We start from the raw sequence: 26904 nt of genomic DNA on the forward strand, positions 1-26904 counted from the left end.
TAGTCACTTCCAGGCGTACCTATGGAAGATCCCAGGTGAGGACTTTTACACGAAAATATACTATAGGGTGACGTAACAATGGTAGACCCCAGGGTAGACCTATCGCGAATTAACCGCATAAGTATGCCAATGTTGGGTCATGGGCTGCATGTACGCAGCGGAACAGTACTCGGCGCCTATCAGCTCTTTGGCACACCCACCATGTGATGATGGAACCATTCAGACATATAAGACAGATGACCTAGTTTTTGTGTGTAACATTTAATTATTGTTGTCTAGTCTAGTAAGAATAACGAAAGTTGACGCATACCTGTTTAATAAGTAATCTGATATTATTTGATATTTATATACTTTTGTTATGGTCGTAATAATATTACTATATTTGGTGCACAGTTTAAGTCTTAATCTAATCTTCAATCTAATTGGTATTTTCCATGTGATTCACATGAGCCTGTGGTAGACATATATGCAGGGATATTGAGTTAGTTAAGGAGAACAAGGTTAAGCAGTAGATATCAAAAGATATTTAAAATATAATCTAATAATTAAGTAAGTACTTTGCTGGCTACTTAATTAAGGGATACATACACTGAGATGCCCAGATGATTACTCAATTCTGCAGATAGGTATCTCAATTTTCATCCCATGCAGTGTACTTGCATTTACTTACAAAAAAATATCTCACCAAGCTTATTATCTGTATGGATATCCCATCAGGTCAGACTTTGAATCCTCATTTTAAATAAATAATTTTTTATCAACCAGAGCATGAACTGATGGGTTAAAATCTGAATTGATATCTGAAGGAACCTGCCTATGCTTGTTCTACCAGCAGGTTACCACGGAGACTATAACTAAGTTGTTAGGAATTTTTCAAGATAATTTTCAATGCTATTCTCATATGTAATAAAACAAGTGCACTGAAAACTATAGATTCATTTTAAGACAATATAGATGAATACAATTTGGGATAAGAAAGCAGAAAAATGCATGATGCAGAAATACTTTTTGTCATCCAGATTGCATTAATGCATAGAAATCTAAAATGAAATGGAATTTTCCATGGATGTGTTATATTTCGAAGAGAATCTTAAGAACTAAACGCTATGTATTTGTAACACATCCATATTTATTTCTAGGATAGAATTTGTTGAGAAAAATTTTATTACGATAAAATACTTGATCTTTAATGTAGAACATAATGGTAAATAAAATTATCTCTAAAAATAATAAAAATTGGAAAAAAATCTACATGATTTAACAATCAAGTGAAGAATTAACTGGCGATAAGTACGCATCCACAAATTTCATTTGTAATATGCCTCTTGTACCTTTCACTCACAAAAAAATCAAAAACACAAGTAGGGCTACTATATGTCCTGGCTTTTAGGAGCTTAAGTATGAAGTCAGGCTTCACCTTGATTCCACCCCTTATGAAGGGAGCTTTGAATTGAAAGCTAATACTTGGGTGTAGTTATGGAAACAAGGATTTGTTTCAGCTTTGTAGATGTCTGTGCCTGGGCTCAGCACAGCTAAGATTTGTTTTTGAATTCAAGGACATTTTGCAAAAAAAATTTATATCATACAAACCTTATGAGGACTTATCAAAAAGATAGTATTGATATCATAGATCTTACCTGTTTTCTCTGAATTATAGCTGCGTAAGACTGCATCCTCGTGTGCATATTCTACAATCCTTTTGCCGTCACCTGAGGTGGTGAACACTTTAGTCCTTTTTAACGCTTTGGTCATGGTTTCACCTTCAGTAGAATCACCTTCGAAAAAACCACTTTCCTTCGTTTTTTTATGACAACGCATTTTCCCTAGGTTAAATGCCTTCTAATTCAATTTGCACTCAGTTTAGATTATTTAGACCATAGTACTTAATACGAAAGACACTTTCATTGGGAGAGATTACGCATGAAGGGAAACTGAAATTTGAGTTGGGATTTCCACTTGTGGCTAACAGTACTTTGAAAGTAGGTCGTCAAAGAACTGTTAAAATATTCACTTAGCACTGAACTGAATGTTTGTTATAAATTAGGGCTTTGATAAAACAGCATCGTAAACACCCAATAACGTCCTTTAGAGCCTGAATTTCGCTGAAAAACTCATAGCCAAGTCCAGTTTGAAGTCAACGTCCAGCAGTTGGAAATTTGAGGTTATGGTGGCTTGTCGCTTGAGTTAACACTTCACGGTCTCGAAATACTCGATATAATTGTCCGTAGTTAATCTCAAAACAGTCTTATTTGTTAGGAAACTTGAACTTTGCCTGTTTAGAGCAAAAATTAAAAATCCCGATATCTGCGACCTAACGAACGCGCTGCCGTGATGAAACTGAACGAAAACAAATCAAGTTGACATCCATGTTCCTTGAGATCCCCACCACGTGGGTTGGCCTTTATGCGCGTTGCCAGAGTGTATTATTTTTCTCTATATTCAATTTGGTACGACTCTGAATTTCTGCGCAACGAAAGATATTAGTTGATATATCGGAATATTAACACTTTACACCCTAGAGTTATTCTTATTATTAATGTCTTTTATTATGAAGAAATACTAGTCTTTAAATTTGTATCTGGAAATTGAATAGAAAATTGTCGCGCCGAAATATGGCAATTCAGCGCGTTCTTATCCTACTTTCCTTGAAAAATGATTGCTCATCCTTGGAAAACACTCCACAAATATTTTGCAGGGGCTTTTTGGAATCGTGTTAAGGAAAAAAAGTTGCTGTAAGTACGAAGAATTTTTATCGCACAAAATTTAGGCATGTATTATAAGATTCACGGCGTTGAATGTTATTAAAAAAGTGCACTCGCCAAGCCGAGTTTCTCTGCACCACAAAGACTCCTTTATCTTGAAATTTCAAGGTAGTGAAGTAAATAAGTCGTTATTTATTTGTATAGCGGTTTATGTAACTTTAGTACTCTCACAAATAAGTAATTATAGTCATTATTGGAAAATTCACAACAAACGCTGTGATTTGAAATTAAATCTTTATAATACATGCATGAGAGTAGGCAACCCGACATTCACGTATCAGCATTTTCGCCTCTTTGAAACGGTTTTTTTCGTTAGTTACAATTTCTTAATTAATTTATACTAATTAGAGCAATGTTGGGCAGGTTTGAACAAACTGCTGGAAGTGCCTGATTTCGCAAGTTATAAAAGATCCCAGATTTTTTGTAGAAACCTTGTTTTATTACCTCTCAGGTACCGTGTCTATTCAAATAATAGGAACAGACGGTATTGATGTCTGCTAGAAAACCATAAAACTATTTATTAAAGCTGTAAAACGAATATTTTTGCATTTCTAGATGACATTAAGACCAAGCTTGTCCATTATGCCTGGTCTAGAGTTTAGGTTTAGGCACCCTAAAATGTTACGGATTATGGCCCCCGCTATTTTCGGTAGGGCCATAATTCGCAACATGATCGTATCGAAAATAAATTTAAAATATTGTATAAACAGTCATAATATAAACCATAACAATGTTATAACATATAATGTTCACAATTAATACTAACTACGCATAGCCTTTATGGTTGACTAAGATACGACAGATTTCAGTCATAGTTTAATCCAAAAAATTACTCTAATTGTATTAGAAAAAAAATTTCAGAATTACCTAATTTATTGACCAAAACAGTAACCCAAAAACAACCAAATTTGGCCCAGGTGATATCCCTGATAACCCGGTGAATACGGCGATAAATTCTGGACTTCAGGCCTAAAGGACACTTCCTACTTACAATATTTCACAAAAATTATTTAACGGGGTTTCTACAATCATCGAAATTCAACCAAATCTGCCATAAATCACCCCTTTGGCATACTGGGTACTCTCATAGATTTCTGAATGTCCCATGTATCAAATATGGTTGAATTTGGATCACTCTAATACCCAGTTAATCGGATTTTCAGAAATATTGCAAGAGGGAGATGTCCTTTAGGATAGACATAGGAAGATTAGATCCTATCAGTATGTGCATCGTGTTCGAGGCATCAATTCTGTCAAGTGTGATTGAATTTGGATCATTGTCAATAGCCTCTCCATACGTTTTTGTAAAATGTTGGAAAAGGAAAGCGTCCTTTACAATGGACATGGGTTTTTCTGTATCTCTAATTTTAGACAGTGCGTCAGAGACAGTACTGGTGTTAAATGCTGTTAAATTCGGGTCACCCTAGTTATCCGGTCAATCAGTTTTTGTGACAAATTTGTGAAAAGGAAGCGTCTTTTACAATAAACATGGGAGGTACATAATTTATCAGGATTTGTACCGTATTAGTCGCTTCGTTGGTATCAAGTTTGGTTGAATTCGATTCCGTCTTTTTGTGAAATACCGCAATAGTTGTAAATGTTGTTTAGGCCACACTGGGAAGTTGAGAATCAATCAGCGTATGCACGCACCATGCCAGAGACATAATTGGTGTCAAGTTGGATTGATTTTGGGTCACTTTCGATACTCAGTCAATCGTTTGTTTCGGTTCAATAAATTAGGACTTCTCAAATAGGATTCTACAGTGAATGAGCGAACAATTACAATCATCAGGAAACTATTAATTTATATGTTGACAACAAGAATGTATCTTGAATAAATGTTTAAAATGGAATGAACATGTACAGTGTTTAAATATTTTATTACAGAGAGAAACACAAAACTTATAAAAATTAATTCAAAACGACAATAATTCTTTTTGAGTCAATCACTGACTGAACTTCCATGTCAAGACAAGTTACTCTTGACGTGGTTGAATCTAGATCTTTCCCTCATGATTAGGATACTTTTACTTCCCTATATGTTGTAGAAAACTCAGCATCGCCACCATCATTTGCTCCTGACTTGGTGTCCTTTCCCTTAGCTTTCTTAATCGCAAGCAGGGTAGTCTAGACCCACTTCTTACCGTTCTAACCTGTTATACCAAATGCGTATTTTTCTTGGACTTATACCAAAATTCCTATTCTATGACGAATCCTCATCTTGTCCTCAGCTGATAATTTTATTTAATACAGTTTGTGTGTTTTTCTTCTTCGTCCACTTCTGAGGAGTTTGCGGAAGCTCAATCGAAAAATGTACATATGGTTGATTTCTTTCCTGCTACTGCTTACGCTTTTTTTAAACACAAAGTGATAACAATATGAGTATGAAAAGAAGTAAGGAATTCCGAATATATCTTAAAGACGGCTAAAATTTGTAAAACGTAACCAAAATTTACCTGCTCTTTGGAGAAAGTAGACCCAAAGACTAAGCCTCCATTAAAAATATAGATAATAGTTTGCCTTAAGCCTACAACTTTTACACAGAACATTGAAATATGTAAATAGCAAAGCTATTAGTAGGGTTTTATTGTATTCTTAAATATTACTTATTTGTTAGGATAATAAATCAATCTCGATAATGCTAGTAAAGCATTAAGTTATCAGAGCCAGCTCCACAACTGCAAATAAGGATAATTAAATATTTATAGGGCCAGAATCTAATTTTAAACAGATAATGGTGCGTGTACTTTAGGAAAAGGAAATAATGTGGTCACTAATATTTGCACAGAATGAGATTTTCTTTATTTTGCATTTGCTGGATCAAATGAATAAAGCAAATTTAAATAATGGTAATGTGCCATGGCCCGGTTTGAAACCTTCACTTTCCATTTCGTTCATTTGAGAGGTATTCATAGAAAAATGCTCATCCCACACGCATTTGGTTGGTTGGAACATAAAACTTGTTGCATGAAACAAACTTACCGTAGGTGATATCATGAATCACAGTCTCAGCGAGAGATACGATTACGGTTTGAGTGTAGGACCGTATAGACGGTGACGTGTGAGGTGATTTTGAGATCGGCACTGGAGTTTTTGAGAAATATTCAGTGTCACTCTGATGTTTCACTTCGCGGTCCTCCATGGCTGTTTTTCGATGATCTTTCGACACTTAATTTGGCTTTCTGCAGTGGAAAATGCGGAAACGGCGCATATAAATTTCCCGGCTCTATCGATTTTCACCAATAGCGACCCGCTGACATGGTTTGTTACGTCACCGACACGTGCGACTACTTATTATCGACTTATTTGTCCAAATTCCACATTATAAACGAGATTATTTAAACATGTTTTCAATTATTAAATTCAGTTTGAATAAACAACACTCTCGATTCACGAATCTCGTTATGAATTGCATGTAGCGCGGCGCTCCCTCGGCTAATCTGTCTCACTTCGGGTCGTCCTTGTTCGATTATCGCAGGATTTTCCTGCGAAAAACGGCAGTTTTCGACTTTTCAGAAATAGATAAACGAAAAAAAATACGTTTTTGCTAGAAAAGCCCGAGTTCATCTAGTCGTTAGTCGCAAGTTTAGATTTTTTCCTAATAGTCTTGTGTGGAAACAACCTTGAGAACAATGTGCTGTAATTTGTGCGCCTATTTTTAGATTGACTAGTTCCCTACATCTCAGATACACGAAAGATACACACAGAAAAATCTTTATGATTTAGCAGTAATTACTGCAAATCATGATCGGGTTTATAAGCCGCCTTACTAACAAGTATGATTTTTATGATTAATGCGTCTACCCCCTTTTTATTTAGCTATTTTTCGCTTTCACGGGGGTTCATTCATCAAAATCTGTTGGAGGCGTAAGGCTTATTAGCAATTGTATATTTTTCTCTATGTCTTAGATATGATGGAAATTTGTGACATTGCCAAGTATATTTCCTCGCTAGTGAAAACAACTCTTTTATTGTTCGTTATGTTGTTTTGCCAGCTGCAACTGGTCTTCTTATTTTAACTTTCAGCTCTAACAATCTCACTGGCGTCAAAATAAGCTAATAAACCGATGAGATGCCACATTCCTATAAAAGTAAAAATAATTAGAGCTAATAGACAGTTCTTTCAAAGTTTATAAAAAGTGTTTAAGCAAAACTACTAAAAATCACTCTTTTTCTTGATACTGTGGTGGAGCGCTTCTTATCGGAAATGGAAAACGCAAAATCCTGCTAGGTAAAAGCATTAATTGGAGAATTTTTTTTTTAATATTTTGTTGCAACATGTAGATTTTGTTGTAACATGCGTGATAACAGTGATGAATCGAAAGATTTTAGTGCATTTTTGCCTAAGGGTGAACAGAACTGGAGGGTGCAAAGCGATTGATATCACCACTAAGATTTATAAGAAGTTCCTTGAAATATTTGTTTTACGTTGATAATTAAGTTCAAAAGCTGATAATTTTCCTTTAAAATTAAACAAATCGTTTGCGTTTAGAAAATAAGAGCAGCTAAGAAGATGGCCTCTTCGAGTATACATATCAATGTACTAATCCTTGACGATATATAGTATTTCTGCAATGTGATAATGAACTTGATATACAGAGTCTTCCATCGCTGGATCGACCATAAGAAAGCTCACGCAAATTTTATTACCATCTAATATTATCTTTTATGATGTTCTTTAATTTTACGATCACTTAGGGTACTGTTTAGTAGTAAATGGAGAATTGTTTGAACATTTATTAGCTTAAAAATTGATTTAAGAATGTTTATTGGTAGTTTGCTAATACTATTAAATACACTATTTTGTTGCTGTTGATTTAATTAAGGAAAATGTCAAGGCAGCACTATAAATTTGCAGATTTTAGAGAAGCTTTTTTCAAAATATCTCATGGTGCGAAGAACACTTTTTATATTTGCCAAGCGAGTCCCTCATAACAGGGTCTTCAAAAAACAACTACATTTTGCCCTCAGACAAACAGGGAAGATAATATTAGATGGTATTTACATGGATTTTCCTATGGACTGCCTGGCAATGCCACACCTTGGATATAAGTTCGCTTGAAAATCTACTTTTAGAATTACGAAGGAGATAATTGGGCTCTTTTCAAGGAAACTGGGGAAACCAGTTCAAAGTTGCCGAAAATTTATGGCACTTTATAGATTTTTTGGAGCTTTTGTTATAAGAATGCTTAAATAACTTAAAACATTTTAACTATCGAATGATGAAGACTGGACGAAGAACTTTTTGACGAGATATTCAAATTTTCAAGAAGTGACATAAGACTTATTGGATTTCTTAGATATAGGAAAACATTTTCAAAGTTCGACATTTGGAAATTATCAAGTATTTATGGCAATTTGGTACAAATTTTGTGGAGTGGAAGGCAGTTTTCTGAACTATGAACTTTTTACTTTATTCCGTTCTCTCCAGTTTATAAGTAGAATTGCATAAACATCCGTGTAACCTAAAAAATGTGCACCAAATTTGCACTAAAATATTCCAGTTGGCCTCTACTCTCACTTATCCAAATATTCCCCATTCCACGACTAAACACCCTATATATGAATGCAGTTCTTGAAAGTCTTTGGTCTTTACTGTGGATACAACGTTTTCCGTTAAAGCTGATCTCAATATAACGTTTGCTCATAGAAAACCTACTAGTACGTCAAAAATTGTAAATGTGGGTCGTTCATTTAGTCATTTCCTATTATCATCAAAGAACTGATATTTTGAAGTGATAACAAATAAATTTATCCGACACATGCCTCTGATATTTAATAAGTTTTTACGAAGTTTTTTAATTCCTTCATATTCGTTCCTGTCCGCCTTCTTATCTAACCTTTTTTTTCTGCCTACTCAGATAGTTCTAGAAGATAAACCAAAATGGAACATTATTTAAAATTTTATTGTTGGAATTTAGTTAGCAAAAGGACACTAATGAACCAGGCACGCTTTTGCATTTGTAAAACGTGATTTTGCTCTCGGTTTGTCCATAAAATATATATTTTTTATCTATTTGTTCCATATGTCGACTTTAACTCGAATTTCAAAACATCATTTGTTTTATTATTTAAATTTTTCGTATTATTTCGTGACTATTTATACTATTTTTTTCTGTATTTCTGTAATAATCAATGTCAACTAATGGGATAGCTGCAAAGCGGATTTGCTTGAAAATATCTATTTTCTAATTTTATTATTTCAAATTTTCATTGCATTAAGTATCAATAAACTGAATACATTAAAAAGCTAAAACTGGCTTTTCCAATTCTATAATTTACATGAAGCGAAAACAACACCAAATAATTATCGGATGTAAAACTAACTAATGTGTAAATTCAACACATATTTAATTACGTACATTCCACATTCCATAAAAGACATGAAACACGCCCTTTTATTGAACCGAGACACGCAGCAGAGGCGGACATGTTTTGTGGCATGTTCCCTAATTTCTATTCGGAAAATATGTGCATTTCCACACATTTAATATGTCCTGCCATACGGTTATTACCTTTAATAACGTTAAGTGTAACCACACCCTTATTGGCTGTTGTAACGCTCGCATTATAGTGCTGTTAGTTCAGTCCGGAAAACTGAAGCAAAAAAAGAGGTACAAGTATCTTCTGTTATACTTTTGCATGCAACAAATCAACATCGTTTTCATTATCTATCAAAGGTCTCTGAAATGAGGACGAGACAGACGATAATAAAATATTAACAATGCAGTTATCGGCTATTAATTAATATCTCTTATGTTCTGCAGTTCTGTCGCTGGTTTAATCCTATTACCTGACGATGTTTTTCGAACTTTATTGGCAATATTTTGTAGCAGGGCTGTTGCTCTGGGCTACAGTGAAATTCGGTTTTTGTGTTCGCAATAGTTTGAAACAGGGCAAGCCCTCAAAATCTCGACCCTCTAATGACACAGGTAAGTACCCCCATGTTTTTTTTCTTTTAACGTTTCACTTGCTGAAAGTCTTGCAGAATTAAGAGAGAGTGATTCGGATGACGCAACTCATGAATCTCTATCTCCTGCTTTGCCCAAAGATTTAAAGCACATACCGTTGAATTTCACAAAATTACCTGCAAACATATCACTGGAGAGGTCCAAGGAGTTTTATGAGTTAATGAATAAACGACGCACAGTCAGGCACTTTAGCAAGGAATTTGTTCCTAAGGAGATCGTTGAGAATATCATTAGAACTGCAGGTACAAATTCGATTATGGAAAGATTTTCCATACAACGCGTCAATTTGAAAAGGAACCACCCTGGATATATGAGCCCTTATAGAAAATATGTAGATATGCAAAAACGCATCGATTTTATTTTCAGGGGGACATTCTTTAAGTCGATTATCTATTAAATTGCATGCACTCTTTAGGGAGAGTGTAAACAATGACTAAGATCATAAATGGGAAGGGAGAGTTGAGTTATACCTCATTTGGTGCGCCTTTCAATTACCTTTCCAAATGTACTCTTTTTTCTCATTGAGAAGTTTTCAAAAAATCAGGTGTAAACCATAAACAAGCTTACGTATCAACTGTTTTGTAGATAAATTGTTTATTAATGCTCTAAACGTTTAAAATGCTGTCCATTATTTTCTAAACAGTAATAAAGTCTTTTTTTGAAATTCCACTCTAACATTCACAAAAACTTAAGATGCCCCCAGAGCAAAAAATCCAGATGTGTTAAATCAGGCGATCACGGTGTCCACTTAATTAGCCTTTATTCGACCAATTCATTTGCCAAGAAATCTATCGGATAACCACTACATAACTGAAAGAAAATAGTGTGATGAAGCTCCATCTTGTGGAAAATGAATTTCTTCTTGTAAAACGCTATTACCGGCCTTTAACTGGCGATATAAAATTTACAATAATAAATAATAATTCTACAAAAAACTCAAGAATTCCATCGTCCCTTTTTAATGTTACAGTCTTATTTTTACTATTATCTCTAAAAGTAGAATATTTAAATAAATGGGTTTGCAAATATCACTGAATAAGTAAAAACCAATACAATCTTTTGTTGTTTATAAAACACAGCATCACGATTTAGAAGGATTGAAGGGCAGAATTACAATTACATGAAGGGAAATTCAAGTAAATATTTTTGTGAATGTTAGAGTGGGGTTTGAAAACAGACATTACTACTGTTTAGAAAATAATAGATAGCACTTTAAACACTCAAAACATTAATGGACAATTTTCCTACACTACAGTTGACACCAAAGCTTGTTTACGGTTTAGACTTTTCGAAAACATGTCAATAAAAAAAACAGGTACATTTGGGAAACTAATTCAAAGATTTTTCAAATAAGGCATAACTCAACCCCCCTTGTCATTTAGGACGATAGTGATGGTTTCCACCTCCACTAAAAAGTGCATACAATTTAAAAGAAAACCGACTTAAAGAATGTCCCCCTTGAAAATAAAATCGATGTGTTTTTGCATATTTACATATTTTTCATACGCACTGAAATATCGAAGGTGATTCGTTTTTAAATTGACACGCTGTATATTTGAACTGTACAAACAGGTACAGCCCCTAGTGGGGCTCATACGGAACCTTGGACCTACGTGGTGGTCAGCGATTTAACTACAAAACAAAAAATTAGAGAAATAATCGAAGAACAAGAGGAACTAAACTACATGAAACGCATGGGAAAAGTATGGACCACAGATTTGCTACCATTAAAAACCAACTGGATCAAAGAATATCTAACAGACGCCCCATACTTGCTGCTAGTCTTCAAGCAAACTAGCAGTGTAAAACCTGATGGCGCCAAAAAATTACATTATTACAGCGATCAAAGCGTCTCTATAGCTGCAGGAATATTATTGGCAGCCATCCATGTAAGTTTTCAAATGTAAATTGGTTACAGCAAATACGTAAGTTTTTGAATAGTACGCAGGCTTAGTCTCCCTTACATCAACCCCTTTAAACTGCGGGCCGGCCCTAAGAGCTTTACTACATAGGCCTGAGACTGAAAAATTAAGTTTGTTGCTGCCAGTGGGATATCCTGCTGAAGGGGCTTTGATTCCCGATTTGAGCAGGAAAGGACTGAACGAGATAATGGTGGAGTTTTAGGAATAAAACTTAAAATGAAATTCACGATAATAATCAAGATGTTTATTTTTTGTATCTATACATTCATATACAACATTTTGTAACATTAACAATTTTATGATGGATTATTCTATAGTTTCTCAGACATTTTCAGGTATAGGGATATGTCAGACATCTTCGAAGATTTGTTGTGGATGGCGATTGTAAACCAGTCTTGCATACCATTTTTTGACATGTATTTCAAGATAATCTTTCATAAAACTATTAATCGCAAAACCTAAATGGAAGCAGGAGTTAAATCTAAGCCTACCTATATTTATCAGTAATAAAATATATGTATAACTTTTATTATAATTATATTCGTGGGTAGGTACGATGGAAGGCATACAATGTTAACTTAAATTATTTACAAGGTGTTGCAGCACAGATCCACCCTGTAGATTTAAAGTAAAACACCCATCAGTAATGCGAAGATTTGTTTAAAATTAAAATAAATTACACAGTCACGCGGAAAACTAAGGTTTATGTATGTACAAAAAGTTAAGTAAATATACTTATTATATCAGAAAAAATATTTAATAAGAAATAAAGTCACTAGGGTACTGTACAATTAAAGCGACAGCTTGGTGAAATTTTTGCACTCGTGTGTTTATAAGCCTAAAATATGATTTGATTTCAGTTAGGTACTCGAAACACCCCAAACGAATCAGTCATTTATTACATTTTCTAGCTTACACGATAACGATTACATAATGCATTATGGTAATATAGACTAGAAAAAAAATTAAAATTCCTGTCGTAAACCAATTAAAATACTGACCAAACCTAGCAAATTTAAGTCGATTACTTACGTAAAAGAAGGTAACTAAAAATATTTAAAAACCGACAAAACTACTATACAATTCACGCTATGGCCACTGCTGAACAATTACTTAAAACCCACTCATACACGGCGTTTCTCTCTCAATTGTCCTCAGAATTGAACACTACACCAACACCAACAAAAGGAGGCATCACAGAAATTTCTCTCTTGTCTGTACACTTGAAAATGAGGAAGTCTTCTTAACATTTAATTAACATACGAAAATACTTTGGTTCCTAGTTTCGTTTTCAGTAGAAATATATATTTGATAAGGCCGTTTTGCTGCTCTGAAGCTGCCTATAGGATGGTATTCCTCTCTCTAATCCGATACCTACTGCCTCATGTGGATTATCATCAGTAATACTAATAAAGATAATGAGGGTATGAGGGATGTACTGCTACTGGTCTTAGATTCTGAAATTCGCAAAAAAATTTATAAATTATAACAATGATGAAATTGTGTTAAAATAATTTTTAAATAAAGATAAATAAAAATGATAACACTACCTCCTACGGCTTCTCCCGTCCTCTGTTGTGCAGGTGTGTCGAGTGAGGCACTTTCTATTGCAAAAAATAAATTTTAAATAATAAGAAATGTGTTGTAAAATAAAAGAACATTGTGTGGTACGTATATTTAAGCAATTAGAGCATGTACAAAATTCTTGTCGAAATGGTGATTTCATGTGAATGAAAGTAAACGCCAGATTTTTTAGTTGATTATCCCAAGATTATTTGTTGAACTTTTTTGCAGACTTCGAAAAAAAAAGTTGACTCCTGACTGACTGAATTTAAGAAAACTGGCATTATAAGGTTTATATTCATCAAGGCATATTTCTCTCCTTTGAAAATAGACCTGCGCTTGATGGGATTGTACCTCAAAGTCTATACTGCAGATGTTTAGATTAGAAATGCCCAAATCATGTACCCATGAAGTAGAAAAGAGTTTATTATCAATGCGTGATATGACTAACTTCAATATCATTAAATCCAAAATTATACAACAAATTAAAACTCTTATAAAAGAAGTTAATTAAATTGCTAGTTAGTTTGCAACCATGTCCTTTGAAGTAGTACTATTACTTTGATGGTATTGTGTAAAAAAATTTATGATTTTTATTTATTGATCCTTAATATTGAATAGGCCCGGTAGACATCTCTTTGTAAGGTAGAGGCATCGGAGCTTTTTTTTGTTTTATGATGTCAGGTATATGGCTTGATAAAAGCTTAGGAAGAACCTTTTCGGCGTTTGTCGTCTAGTTTGCCCATTGGGTCAAGGAAGGGGCCTTTTAGTGCCTATAGGTCGTAATTTTTATGGTTCCAAAATCGCATAATTCCAAAATGTATCAAAAGGGATTGGTGTAGCTTTACTACCTTTTAAGGGAGTAGTTTAGTATGACGTGTCATAAAAACGAATGCATTTTTAGCACTTTTCGATAGTTTATCGTTAATTAATTGATATTCCTTAGTCGGTTTAGGCGATTTATTCTTTTTTGACTAATAATAACACCTCAAAACAGGGACACTAAGAGCATGCGCTAAGAATTTCCAGTCGGTAAATAGAGTATACATTGAGGTTTTTCCTACATCTGTCTATTTGAATATTCTTCCACAGTATTATCACATAGATCGTTATACTTTCCAACTATTTGTATAAATGTAGTCGCAGACGCACCACGCTCGAATTTCGAATAAATCGTTGTTTATAATGAAAATCTGAGCCGAAAATTGCGATTTATGCATAGGCCCGTTATTGCTGATTAGTCGAAAAAGTAAACTTTTAATGAGTTCTTCATTTGAAAACTATCAACGAGTTTTTCTCAAAATGACCTTTTTGCATCTGGCGAAGGTGCGTACTCAAAAACGGCTGAACATATCGACTTCAAAATTTAACACAATATTCGTTAAATTTATAGATCGTCTGTATTTCAATCATGTTCAAATTCGAATTCTAATGCATAATTTTTCTTCATACACAACGCAGGAAAATGTAAAATTTCTTTTACTTTTGCAAAAAAAACACCGCCAGTTCGTTAATTTACAGTGAAATTTAAAATTAATACGAAAGTAGATTCATAAATACATACGTATTTTTAAATTATAAAAAAATAATTCTACTGTCCTAAATCATATCTTTTCAAGGAAAAAAGCTTTTCCGATTATATGCAATACATTTTGAAAAAAAAAAAGTTAAAAATGTGCTTATCTTTAGATGTTCACACTAGACTACACCCCTTATAGGAGTACACCGTAATTCAGTTTTCAGTCGGATCTCTTTTAAACTGCCGTAATTCGAGCAGAAGACTTCTTCCGAGGAAAGTTTAAAAAAACCTTTTCAGTGATTTCAGTAAACCCTAAAAAATTCATCCTGCCTAGAAATGTTAGAGTTTTTGTGAATTTCACGATATTTTAAAGCAAATTGCGAATCCTCTAGGTACCAAAAATTCAAAATATTACCTCCCTTTATTCAGATTTGATGTTTAAACAAGAATTTTGCACAATAAAACACATAATATGAAAACTGTGAAATACCTTGGGCTTTGACATCTTTGAGCTCTTTTTTGGGGTGTTTTGCTTTATGCGAGCCGGAGTTAGCTGGAATGTGCAAGAAGCATGATTCAAGCAAACAATAATTACACAAAATAAACTCAATAAAATGAACAAGTAAAACTGCAATGGAAGGAAATTTACATGGTGTTGCCATTAAATAATCATTATATAAAGCGTGCTCTGCGGATGCTTGATTTATGAAACCCTAATGCGACTATAATAGACAGTTTCCAGTCGCTGACTATGTAATTAGATTTAAGCAATGACAAACCTCAATAATAACTTAAGGAATATCTAATCTTACCACTCTCAAATGGAATAATGTCCGAATAGTTGGACCAACCGTGGTGGTTCTTAGACCGAGCCCTGGTTTCATATATCCCAGGTTCCAGGCTCTTTAAAGTGTATTTGATTAGGTACACATCATTGTCACTAGGTTCTACTTCGGGGACGAGGGTGTTCCAATCAGATTCCTATAAATCACCATTGAAAACAATGTTCGAAATGTGGGAGTTCACTTACCCCTTTTACTCTGTACTGAAGCTCATGAGCAGAAATTAGTTGTTTCGACTCAACCCTCCATTGCAGAATGATGTCCTTTTGAGGAGAATGGGATTTTTGGAATTTCCTCATAGCTGGAGTTTTCACTAGGTTGAGAGTGCGTGTCTCCTTTCCATTGCTGTTGATAGCTACACACGCGTATTTCCCAAAATCTTCTTCAGTTACGTCTAAATATTAAGTTTTTAAATTAATCCTGAAATTAGTTCTGCAGAAGTTTCCTTACTTCTTATAGTCAAAGTATTCCTTTCATCTGTCCTTTTAAGGACGATTTTAGGTTCTCTAGACACAATGTTCTGCTCATTTCGCTGCCACAGCACTACGGGAGTAGGGTAGCCCTTGACTTCACAAATGAGTTCTGCATCTTCACCGTGATCAGTATTTATTAGGTATTTGTCCACTAATACAATAGGAGCATCTAGAAAAAAATAGTTTTAGTTTTTTTTCTAAGAAAAAATAATCTTTGCTACACACGAATAATAGAGATCTTGATGTATTTATGATCAGGCTTCCCGACTTTGTTATCTGCAAAACACCTGTAATTCCCTGCATGACTGGGTTTAGCATTTGTGATAGTCAAACTCTCCCCTTCGGTCCCTAATTTCTCATTATCCTTATGCCATTGAATTTTAGGTTTAGGATAGCCGCTAGCCTGACAAGTTAATGTGAAGGAGGCCCCACTATCAAACTAAGAAATTGAATTCAAGTAAATAATGTGAATGACAATTGGTGGCATAAACCAACTCACCACTTTCTTGTTTGGATCCACGAACAAGTGGGTAATATTAGGGCTGATTTTGCCAAAAACTTGATGGACTACCTGAGGTTGGGTTTTCGTCAACACTGCCAATTTGCAGGAGTAGTTGCCAAAGTCTTTTGCAGATGTAATTGTAACTTGCAACGTCCCATTGTCCAGTAACTTGTAGTTTTGTTTATTTTCTAAGTTGATCTGGTCGTGGTAAATCAAAATCGAATCCTTGTACCATAATCTCACCGGATCTGTTGCATGATAATATGTTAGAATACAGGGTGTCTCTAGCCGAGTGCCAATTAGAAGTATTTAGAGAACCGCGAAAGCTACAAAATCACAATGTATTATGCAGCCATTTGAGACTAAGATCTATTGAATGAAAATATTTTCAATCAATCATAGATCTTGGATTCAAATGGCTTCATACCAAATTGTAATTTTCTAGCTTTCGCGGTTCTCTAAATACTTCTAATGGACATTAAGCTAAAGACATCCTGTATGTATACTGTGGATTCATGTCTGAAGCAACTCACTCTTTGAAGAGGTCTGGCAAGGCAAATCCACGACGGTGTCGATGTCCTGCATGAACTCCTGCCCCTTTGAAATCAGCTTGACATTAACATCATTACTTCCTTCAGCCTCCTCAGGTCCTTCATGCCCATCTTCATCATCCTTCTCTATTTCGCTGTAATAGTCATTTTGATCCTTCTGCAGATCTTCGTCTTCCTCATCTATTGCACCGTATACGTTCTCGTCGAATTTTGTCTTTTTATCTACAACTTTTCAGAGACACCTGGTATTAATATTAGGCAGGTAGAAATTTGAGTTAAAAAAAGCCCTTGCCTTCCGCAATGTGTGAAGCATAGGGGTAGCGAGCAGCTGAAAAAACCACAACATAAATGGCACCCCGAGGGCTTATTTATGGGACTCAGAAAAGCAGTTTTTGTTCACTAATGATATAGGCTTTTTTTAAGGGTTATTTTAATAAAGTGTGAATTATGTGTGTGCGATATAAAGAATAGAAATGTTTCCCTTAAATTTAAAGTCACATTTGGTTAGGCGATAGAAACTAAAAGAGACGGTATACGACTACTTTCTTTATTTTTCAATATTTTTTGATGCTGCTTTTAACATATTTTTATATCGTAAAAACTCGGTTACTTCCGCAGATCACCCCATATATTATTAAATCTTGTGAACCTACTAGCCACCACGAATAATTAAGCCATTATACTTAGAGTGCCGAAATTTTCGCATGGATCCGCTAAAAATTCAAGGAAATATTTCTCATGAGAATTCTGGAATGCGTGAAATGTTGCTTTTGATTGTGCATTTTTTGACGTAACCAGCATGTATACAGGGTTCCCCATGTCGTGGATAAACGTACTTTTTCATACTTTTCTTATGGAATTTCACGTACATTATAACGTCTTTGAATTCTTTGAGAAATTCTGGACATATTTAATGTAGCATGCCAATGTTCAACTTCAACAGTTATTGAAATGCTGGCAGTGAAAGTGGCCTGCTAAATTGCCCAACCTCAGCCCTACGGACTCTACCGGCATTTTCACGAAAAATATTTTCGTGTAAGTGTTTTTATAGAGTTTCCAATATTCAGAACCAATTTCTTCAAAACTCTTCAAAAGCATTTTCCACCATGTTTTTAACGGGAAAACTTTAGGTTTTCAAGCTCTTGATTTGCATTCGGCGTTCCTGATGTCACAGACATGAGGTGAAAGAAGACCACGATACCGGCATGGAATTATTTTTTCTAAAACCACAAGCAAACTGAACAAAAGAAAAAGTGTTATTTTAATTCAGCTTTGGGTACCGAAGGTGTAAAAAGCAAACACATAAAATACATTTTAAAGATCTGACAGCCGACTTAAAAGGATTTTAAACCTTGCATGGTAAGTTTGTGCTTGGGGAGTATGGGAAGAGATTAAAAGGCGCGCCAGGGGGTTGACAAATTAAAAAACAGTACATGTTGAAATTTATGGCTTTTCTGTAACAATAATATGCTTCCCAGCTGAACTGAATTAAAAATAAACGTCAGACGGAATGCCAATAAAAGTCGACTTAAATTGCTTTGTTAAAAAGGAAAATAAAAACTTAACGAGAAAAATACTAATTGAGTCGTATTTAATTTGAGACGCATACTTTCTCATTGGCGTTGCAGGATTTTACTGCAGTTTTTACGAATGCTGCATCAACACAGCCAGCAAAGAACACAAACAACAAAAATGCATACTTAGAGCAATTTTCCGTTGGAGTTAAAACAAACACCATAATTTGTTTATTTACTCTCTTTTATTTCGTGTTAATATGTTAGGAGGTGTCGATGGAGGACGATGTGGGGAAAAGACCGGTGCTCCTTGTGAAAAGTTTATTACAATGCCAATAATAATTATGCTTTCATTACTTGGCCTCAAATTAATTTTCGTGGGAATGTACATATGTACGAAATGTAGGTTAAAGTGAAACATTTTCATTTGTGATAATATGCAAATTGGTCGACGAGAGTGCGAGTAGTCAAAAGCCATAAGCCATCAACATACATAATTTATGTAATGGCGCAACACTACATAAACATCTAATGTCTATTAGCTTTTTAAGTATCTACCAGGCCCGGTATTTAATCCATCCTACCGGGGACTCTCGGCCAAAACTACCTCATCATCGGTCTGTCATTAAGGAACACCAAACGGCTTTTTGGTATTTTTTACCTATAACTGCATCCCTCGAGGGGATGAAGGTAAAAAGCAGCATAATAGGTTGTTAGACAACAAAAGGCCGGTTTATCTGGATTATAACGAAATTAAGGACGCATTGTTGACAGATTTTATAGTCATTAGGTTCAGTATTTATTGTCTCATGGCGAGAGCAGAAGTTCACCACGATTTCATATTTGGGTCACACGAAATATCCCAAAGCATAAATTCAAATTTTGACTGCCAAGAGCGTGAATATGAAAAAAAAAACTCGCTGATAAACGTATCTTGTTAGAAATTTATTGTAACTATTCACCAATGAACACCTTCTTGGCACTGTACATTGCGCTAATTAATCGAACTGGCCAATACATTCCTGCCTCGATCAGAGACTATTATAATGAGTCCACTAATTAGCTCTAATCAGTCAATGCCAGATAAAATACAAATACGCATGAGGTTGCTAATGAACTTACGTGAATATATTACGATTTACTTAATGGTGGAATCTCCGATAATTTATTTCATTGAAACTCATTATGTACCTTAGAGATACCTAAATGCGATCAGTTGTATTATCTATTGACGACAAAATAATAAGACTAGTTGAAATTTGAAATGCTTACGTCTCAATTTACTTAGTTTTAATGGACTAATTAAACGGGTAAGCTTAATGAGATTATTACAGGAGATTGCGCGTCGATAGGAACTTATATAACCGCAGATGCCGTAGATTCTTGACGAAATTCTGAACAATAAAAAACAATTCATCCACGAAACCCCTCACACCCGTACAAAAACAATGCTGCCCGTACGAGTGGCGGCTTTTCCATCCGACAAAGATTCATGGGCGCTTTTAAATGGGCCCTTTCTTATCTTTTAAACGCTGGTTCCTGTCATTCTCCAAGTAAACGTCTTATTCCCACCAAAGCAGTTTAATAGCTTTCTCACGTTCTCAAGTAATCACCCATCATTTTAAACTCACCCATTTTACTAATCGCGCTTTTACTTACTTGAAATTCATTCACTTTACACTTGTGTCGGTGGATCGTAACATGGCAGTTTGATTATAAAAAAGGAAAAAATTAGGTAGGAAAACGTGGAAGAAGTGGTAAGTGCGGGAACTAAAGCCTTCTAACCGCGATTTAAGTCCAAACGGTTTTTTTTTTAATGGAGAAATATTTTACAATAAAATACTTCATCACAAGTAATTTCTGCTGAAGTGTTTCATTAATGTGTCCAATATGCAATGCTTGATTAAAAGGTATTGCAATATTGGTCAAGATTAAAAAACGTGTATATATATATAGAATAAAGAATTACCCTCACAAAGTTCATTTAATGAATAATCATTACGCAATAACTACTTTCAATCAACTTATTTTGTCTATTAAAATCTGTAATTGCCACCACTGGAGAATGCTTATGGGTCGCAGCGGTCCAATGTCAACACTATGGAACGACGTATTGGATGAAAGTTGATATTGAAGTTGAATGACTCTATTTTCCCGAGGAAGCCTTCGCATATTTCTAAATTTGTTCTAAAAATAGGGAGAATGTGAAATGTTTAAAAAAAAAATCGTTCTTTGCGGTGTGACGCAAATGTTGAAGAACGTCACTGTTTTGATATCAAGATAATTGATGATCTTTTCACGTAGTAATTAGTATTTTTCATTTATTCAAACTTCAAAACGTTATACAAATAACCTTGTGCCAATATTTAAAAGTATTATAAGAACAAGCCTTCTCAGAATATCAATCATTGAAAGGAAATTATTGTTTGCTATAAAAACGGCTACAAAATCAATTAATTTTTTATTGTCGAAACGTGCTTTACTAGTTTTTCACAAATGATGAAAGTACTCTGTGATTTTACGATTATTTTGCCCTATCAAATTAGAACATTTATTTTGTGATACATTAAAATAACGACGTTGAACCTAAACCGAGCTACTACGTAATTTACTTATTCGTTCGCCCAAATATCAAGAAATCTCAGTTTTATAGAAAATTTCGTTTCTAGTGTACGTTTTTTTTGGGTTTTGCACAAACATTTGTTACTTAAAGGGAAATCTCATATATCATCGTTTCCCGTCCAAGGTGTGTCATACCCCCTTCCCATTTTATTTGCCCTGGAAAATTCTTAGAAGTTTATTGTATGGAGCAGCCAACATGATTGTTGTAAATTTGCGGTGTAAATTTCATCTAGATCATCCGGTTTTCGTGGAACGTTATGTTGTGCAAAGTCAGTAAAATTCACAAAACACGAAAAATGTGACTATGGGAATCATATTTGGTAACCGCCTCGGAAACACATGATGGAGTGGTAAATACCTTCTTTCATTGAAGGGCATGAAAATTAGAAAAAGCAAAATTGTTAATTTTGCAGATATCGGGCATAATATGATAATAATAATAATCTAGAATCGTGTTAATAAGCAATGCCAGACAACATCCTCCAATTATGTTCTTTCTCTACATCGGAAGCAGATTGTTAATTTTTTTTTTAGTTTTTGGGTATAACGGTTTACGTAATGGTAGGGGCTGTGGTTGTTGCGCCGGAATTGCTCACTATTCTTTATTAAAATTAACCTAGAATAACATTCACCAATTACTAACAGCTTGCGCGAAAACCCTTGTTAACGCTTGGGTAACGCATCTGTCACTGTCTTCAGAACATAGGAGAAAGGAGTAGTCATTTATCTAACGCATGTTAAAAATTATATCTACAAGCTGAACAACGTTGAATTTGATGATAGTACGATCCTGTCTTTCCTTTCATCCAGAAAATAAATTTAAATTTTTCAGGGAAAACTTCACACGTTTTATTAATTGATGTGGAACCGAGTGTGGCATTGTGTTGCCCGTGAGTTATATAATTTTTTAAACATCCTCCTTATTTTCGAGATATTTATGTCCTGGTGCGGTCTTGTTGCCCACAGATTCGGTCACAAACACTCATTTTCCACGTCAAAACTCAACTCACATTCCCCAACCGGTTGTACTAAAAATCACTAGTTCTCCCATTCTTGACAAAATCATGACGGAAAAATGGCTTTTTATAACATAACAAAAAACATATGCAATATGCAGTTATATTCTCATATATGTACAATTTAAGTCTTCGTTAATCGTGGTTTATATAACGTTTCATCCTACTAAGAAGTTTTGAAAGTAAATTCGTTTCTAAAAATCGTTTATCCGATTTTTGAAATTTAACTGGCACAGTCGGTGGGATACGTCGCCGGACTCAATATTTCGTTATATAGTGGCGTGAAACAGCTTTATCGTTTGAGAACAGCTCAAGGCAAATTAATAGAATTATTCCTGTCTATGATAATTATCGCTCATAAAGATTTGACACCTATCATGCAATTATCTTTAACTGAAAATAATATGGAATCGTATTGCAACATTAACAATCTCTATCGGTGTACAGCGTTTTATTCTCTAAAACTAAAAGAAAATCTACTAGTGCCAACAGTGCATATTTATGTTCTCTATTACGTTGCCAGAAAATTGAAAAACAGCCGGGTTCACCTTATTATGCAATCGGATTTGAAACTGTGCCAATCAACAGCAGCTGCATTTTTTGAAAACGTTAATTCCAATATAACCTACATATTTTTAAAAATCACCTTGAAATCCCCCTTTGAACAGCTTTGGTAGGTACTAATGCAGGTAAACTTACCGGCTCGGGTACCTTTTAAGGCAGGATTTGAATTAAAGAGAACAATGTATGTTTGGTTCAATGGATGTAAGTAGGTGGCAAAAGGAAGTTCGTTGCTTTGTGTGTAAGTACCAAGTTCTTGGAAATTTCGGGGGAGAAGAGTGAGTATCGTCAAGGTGTTTGTAGATTTAGTTCAACAGCTAAAAGGGAGACAAATCGAGAGAATGTGCATGAATGAGGTTTTAGGGAGAAAAGGTTCCTTTGAAACTAACTTAGGATTTTGACTGTATAGCCCCATTAGCATATTTTTTATTTTTAATAAAGGCTTAAATACAACGATACATGCAATATAAGCAGCGTACAATCATAGTTGCATTAGCAGTTAAATTGCCGCGAAGGATTACGTTGCGCCTAGGAATATCTCTTCTCCCCTCTAAGATGAGAACGTGCACACTCACAAATAAAAAGATGGTTTGACAAATGGTTAAAGAAAATATCGTTATTTCCCAGTTTTCACATTTCCTTTTAGCTTTTCAAATTTTTTTAGCACAGAAACACACAAACGATAATAACACACAAGCATAAAGAATAATAATTAAGGAACTAATACGGTTTGGTAAAATGCGGAGGCAACTTTCTATAAACTTTCCCTTCGGCTTTCCAGAGTTTTTTTCAGCTCATTTTTCCGGCTTTGATGATATACCAATTTTTTACTTCAACACAAGCAATCAAGTGTCTCATTCCACCCACAAGTTTCTTAAAAACTGCGGCAAAAGGGGCAAAATATTAATCAGGTTGTTGGGGCAATTTACGTCTTTATGAGCGATAGTTATAGACAGTGATAATTCTATCAATTTGTCTTGAACTGCCATCAAACAATGAAGCTGTTTAACATAAAAGCGATATAATGAAGGATTAAGTTCGACGACGTGTCCTACCCACTGTGCCAATTAAATTTCAAAAATTAGAAAAACGATTTTTGAAAACAATTTGTTTTCAAAACATCTCAGTCGGATGAAATATTAAATGTTAAGATACACAAATAGTTACATTGTATATATGTATAGCAGGTTTTTGTACATTGGGATTGTACAAAAACCATTTTCCGACACTATTTTGTCAAGAACGCGAGAGCCAGTGGTTTTATTATAGTACAACCAGTTTGATTATAAGGTGAGCTTTAGGTAAAAAATGAGGAACTATAACTGAATCTGTGGTGATATGGTGCCGTATTATAACACAAATATCTCAAAAATAACAAATATATTTAAAGAAACTACGAAGGTCATAGGCAACATAGAAATTAATCAATTGTACAGTTGGTGCCACATCGACTAATAGAGTTTCAAATTTTTTCTACACAATTTTAAAATGCTCTTCCAGATTGGTAGAAAAACAGAGTTATACTGTAATTCAATTCAAAGTTATTAGCTTGCAATAATTTTTTTCTCATGCATTTGAGTTAACTGTTAATGTTCGCTATTCCTTTTCCTAGGTTTCGACAACGGTGCTGCACTCGTCACCGAAATGTTAACATGGGTTTTCGTCCGAGCTGTTCGTAGAACTTGCATGTTATTCTCAGTTTTAGCGGAAATTTTCATTTTTCCAATAACCGCCTCTTACATATAGCTGAGGCGTTGATCCCAAATCGAATTTAAAAAAAAACGGACTAACCGCTCTAAACGTACATACGTAAATGAATATTTAACACGAAAAAGGCAAAAAAATTATTAACACACTATAAACAGTTACATAACTTTGAAAATGAAAATTTCAAATTTCTTCTCTAGTTCCGTCATCATTCTATCCAGAAACCGTTAAATTGCAACTATTTGGAATCTAATGAAGTCGACACATCACTAGCATCTATTTTAGTCATTTTTTATATGAGTATGTCACCATTCGGTGAAGAAAGTTCACGGTTAGCTCTGAACTTGCACAATAAATTTTAATTATATCTTTAGACCGTGAAAAATTTTCCACCGTAAGATCATATTTTAGTGCAAGTAGAGGTCTTTCGTCTTCTCTCCATATACATTAGAATCACTTTCACGACCTTACACACTGTTCAACGATATTTTACGATGATAAAATAAAAATTGTTCTTCTCTATTGTATGTATGTATGTTTGCATTATATAGCATACACAATTGTTACTAGAAAATCGTGGTTAAATTTCAAACGATGTGGCTGTTCAATGGCAAATTGTACAATGCAATACCATTTGCGTTAATTTTCTGTCCAGTGCTGAGTAAGCTGCGGTAAATTTCACACGTTACAAGTGGAAATAATAAGCAAATTTTAAAGCTATGCAATTCCGTTATGTGCGAAGGCAATACGTTTTCTGAGTTAATTTAATTTTTATGTTCTGCAATTTCTCATAAAAGCATATGTGTTAATTCAGTGACACGCGCATTATCAAACACTTTGATATCACCGAAATAAAATATCTGTATCTAAACCCCTCCAAGGAGACCGGTTAAGCTATTTGGGCTTGCGGCATAATTCATATAAATACATGGAGAATTACTGTAATTATTGATTTATTGGAAAACAAAACGACGAACTCATAAATTAAAAAATTTAATGTTTTAGCGGTTCTCTAATGTTGCGCAAGGCTCAATATCGCAAAAACCAGACAAAATTGTTGTATGCTCGGTAGGTACGTGAATAGAGGGGCTACGGTGGTCGACTTTGAAATGCGCAACTTTAATACTGAAAGTTCAATTAAAAAGGGTTCCTAAAATGCCTTTTTCAAGACTAAATTCGTACTACAAAAGGATTTTCTCTTCCCTCCTCGAAGCTTTGAACCGATCAAGATTGCTATCCGAAGTTTTAAAACGCTGCGCAGGGCCATTCACCATTTAAACCAGAATTCCTAATATATTTTTAAGTGAACGCTTGAAAGGTGAAATTATAACCGAAGTAGGGATCCTCAAACACTCATAAACAATAAATAGCTCATATCTTGATATAAACTGTAAAAATTAATATTAGCATTTCAACGTAACAGTTGATAAGTGTTTATTCTGAGAGCCATAATGAACTTAATCACATTTTCTTCGATTTGTGCCAATAAACGAACAACTAAATTATTCGTAGATATTCGAGTTTTATTGCCTAAAAATTTAAATAAAAAATAAAAAGATTTACCATCTTTATCCACAGCTGCAGCATACAGTACTCCCAAACCTCCCAGTAGAATGCACAAAATCACCACCAATTTCATGTTCGAAATTAAAACAAGGCACCAAAACTCACTTTTCTTCCTGCTCGCACTGATAATTAAAAAAAAAACTATCGAAAATATATTTACTAAGCCAAAACGTTTAAATCTCGCGCATTACTTCTAATCGAGTTCCGGATTCAAACTGAATTGAGCTTGGTATAGTCGCGCTTCTCCCACTAACCGCTCACCGCACATCTATACGGGGCGTCCGCATGAAAGCGGCACAAAAATGTTTAAGCTCGAGTTAAAAGCTCCAAGCTGAAAACTTTTCAGGGTCTCTAGCGACGTGCATGCATGCATTTTGCAGGCTTGCTTAGTAGGAACTCATGGAATGACAGAAGAGGTCGATCTCAAGGATTTTATTGCTAATTTACCGGTCCCTGTTTGTTATCTTATTTAAACTTAGGTGCGAGTCCTTGAATTAATAGAAGCAGCTGATTAGTGCGGATTTGGAACAACTTGGTGACTACCATAAGTCGCTAAATATAGGAAGAATATTATTGAAGTGTCGGTTTTAAATTTGCGCATTACCTTTAGAAGCCCATTTTTTAGAACATTTTATCCGTGCAGAAAACCTATGTTGATGTTTTAAATGCGTTGAACCTCTTCAACAGTGACGACTTTTCTATCCATGGATCATGATAACATTGTCATATTTTTGACAACACTTACCGTAATATCAAGCAACGAACTTTTGACGAAAATGTTCTTAAACCAAGAGAAGCCATCTCAACGTGCCA

The 26904-nt window shown here is 34.6% G+C and overlaps 3 protein-coding genes across 7 annotated transcripts in view; 1 reads left to right on the forward strand and 2 right to left on the reverse strand.

The window, feature by feature from the left end:
* The window catches only part of LOC136346105 (ribosomal protein S6 kinase alpha-5-like), a 41582-nt gene extending 35348 nt beyond the window's left edge, over positions 1–6234 (reverse strand). The window contains exon 1 of one of the 2 annotated variants that reach the window (XM_066294983.1): positions 5745–6234. In XM_066294983.1, the coding sequence (XP_066151080.1) occupies positions 5745–5904 (160 nt within the window). In that variant the 5' untranslated portion in view covers positions 5905–6234. Of the gene's footprint in view, positions 1–1637; positions 2437–5744 lie in introns of those variants that run through there. The other variant, XM_066294982.1, reaches the window with a different exon arrangement.
* On the forward strand, positions 2631–12119 carry Iyd (Iodotyrosine deiodinase). Of its 3 annotated transcripts, none has more exons than XM_066294995.1 (5): positions 2631–2732; positions 9530–9694; positions 9751–9975; positions 11306–11622; positions 11675–12119. In XM_066294995.1, exons 2-5 carry the CDS (start codon positions 9562–9564, stop codon positions 11855–11857), a joined length of 858 nt encoding a protein of 285 aa, XP_066151092.1. In that variant the 5' UTR covers positions 2631–2732; positions 9530–9561; the 3' UTR covers positions 11858–12119. The 3 variants fall into 3 exon arrangements, with proteins under 3 accessions (XP_066151092.1, XP_066151094.1, XP_066151093.1); XM_066294997.1 differs by lacking the exon at positions 2631–2732 and adding an exon at positions 2852–2870; XM_066294996.1 differs by lacking the exon at positions 2631–2732 and adding an exon at positions 7076–9376.
* Positions 11885–26384, reverse strand: LOC136346107 (limbic system-associated membrane protein-like). Of its 2 annotated transcripts, XM_066294985.1 has the most exons (10): positions 26089–26384; positions 17088–17333; positions 16552–16802; positions 16278–16491; positions 16030–16221; positions 15768–15973; positions 15550–15718; positions 15228–15290; positions 13206–13259; positions 11885–13112 (listed from the first exon to the last, which is right to left on the reverse strand). In XM_066294985.1, exons 1-10 carry the CDS (start codon positions 26162–26164, stop codon positions 13030–13032), a joined length of 1554 nt encoding a protein of 517 aa, XP_066151082.1. In that variant the 5' UTR covers positions 26165–26384; the 3' UTR covers positions 11885–13029. The 2 variants fall into 2 exon arrangements, with proteins under 2 accessions (XP_066151082.1, XP_066151083.1); XM_066294986.1 differs by lacking the exon at positions 15228–15290.
* Between the last annotated feature and the right edge of the window lie 520 nt (positions 26385–26904).

This window comes from Euwallacea fornicatus, chromosome 22 (assembly GCF_040115645.1).
Source record: "Euwallacea fornicatus isolate EFF26 chromosome 22, ASM4011564v1, whole genome shotgun sequence".
Classification (NCBI taxonomy): domain Eukaryota; kingdom Metazoa; phylum Arthropoda; class Insecta; order Coleoptera; family Curculionidae; genus Euwallacea; species Euwallacea fornicatus.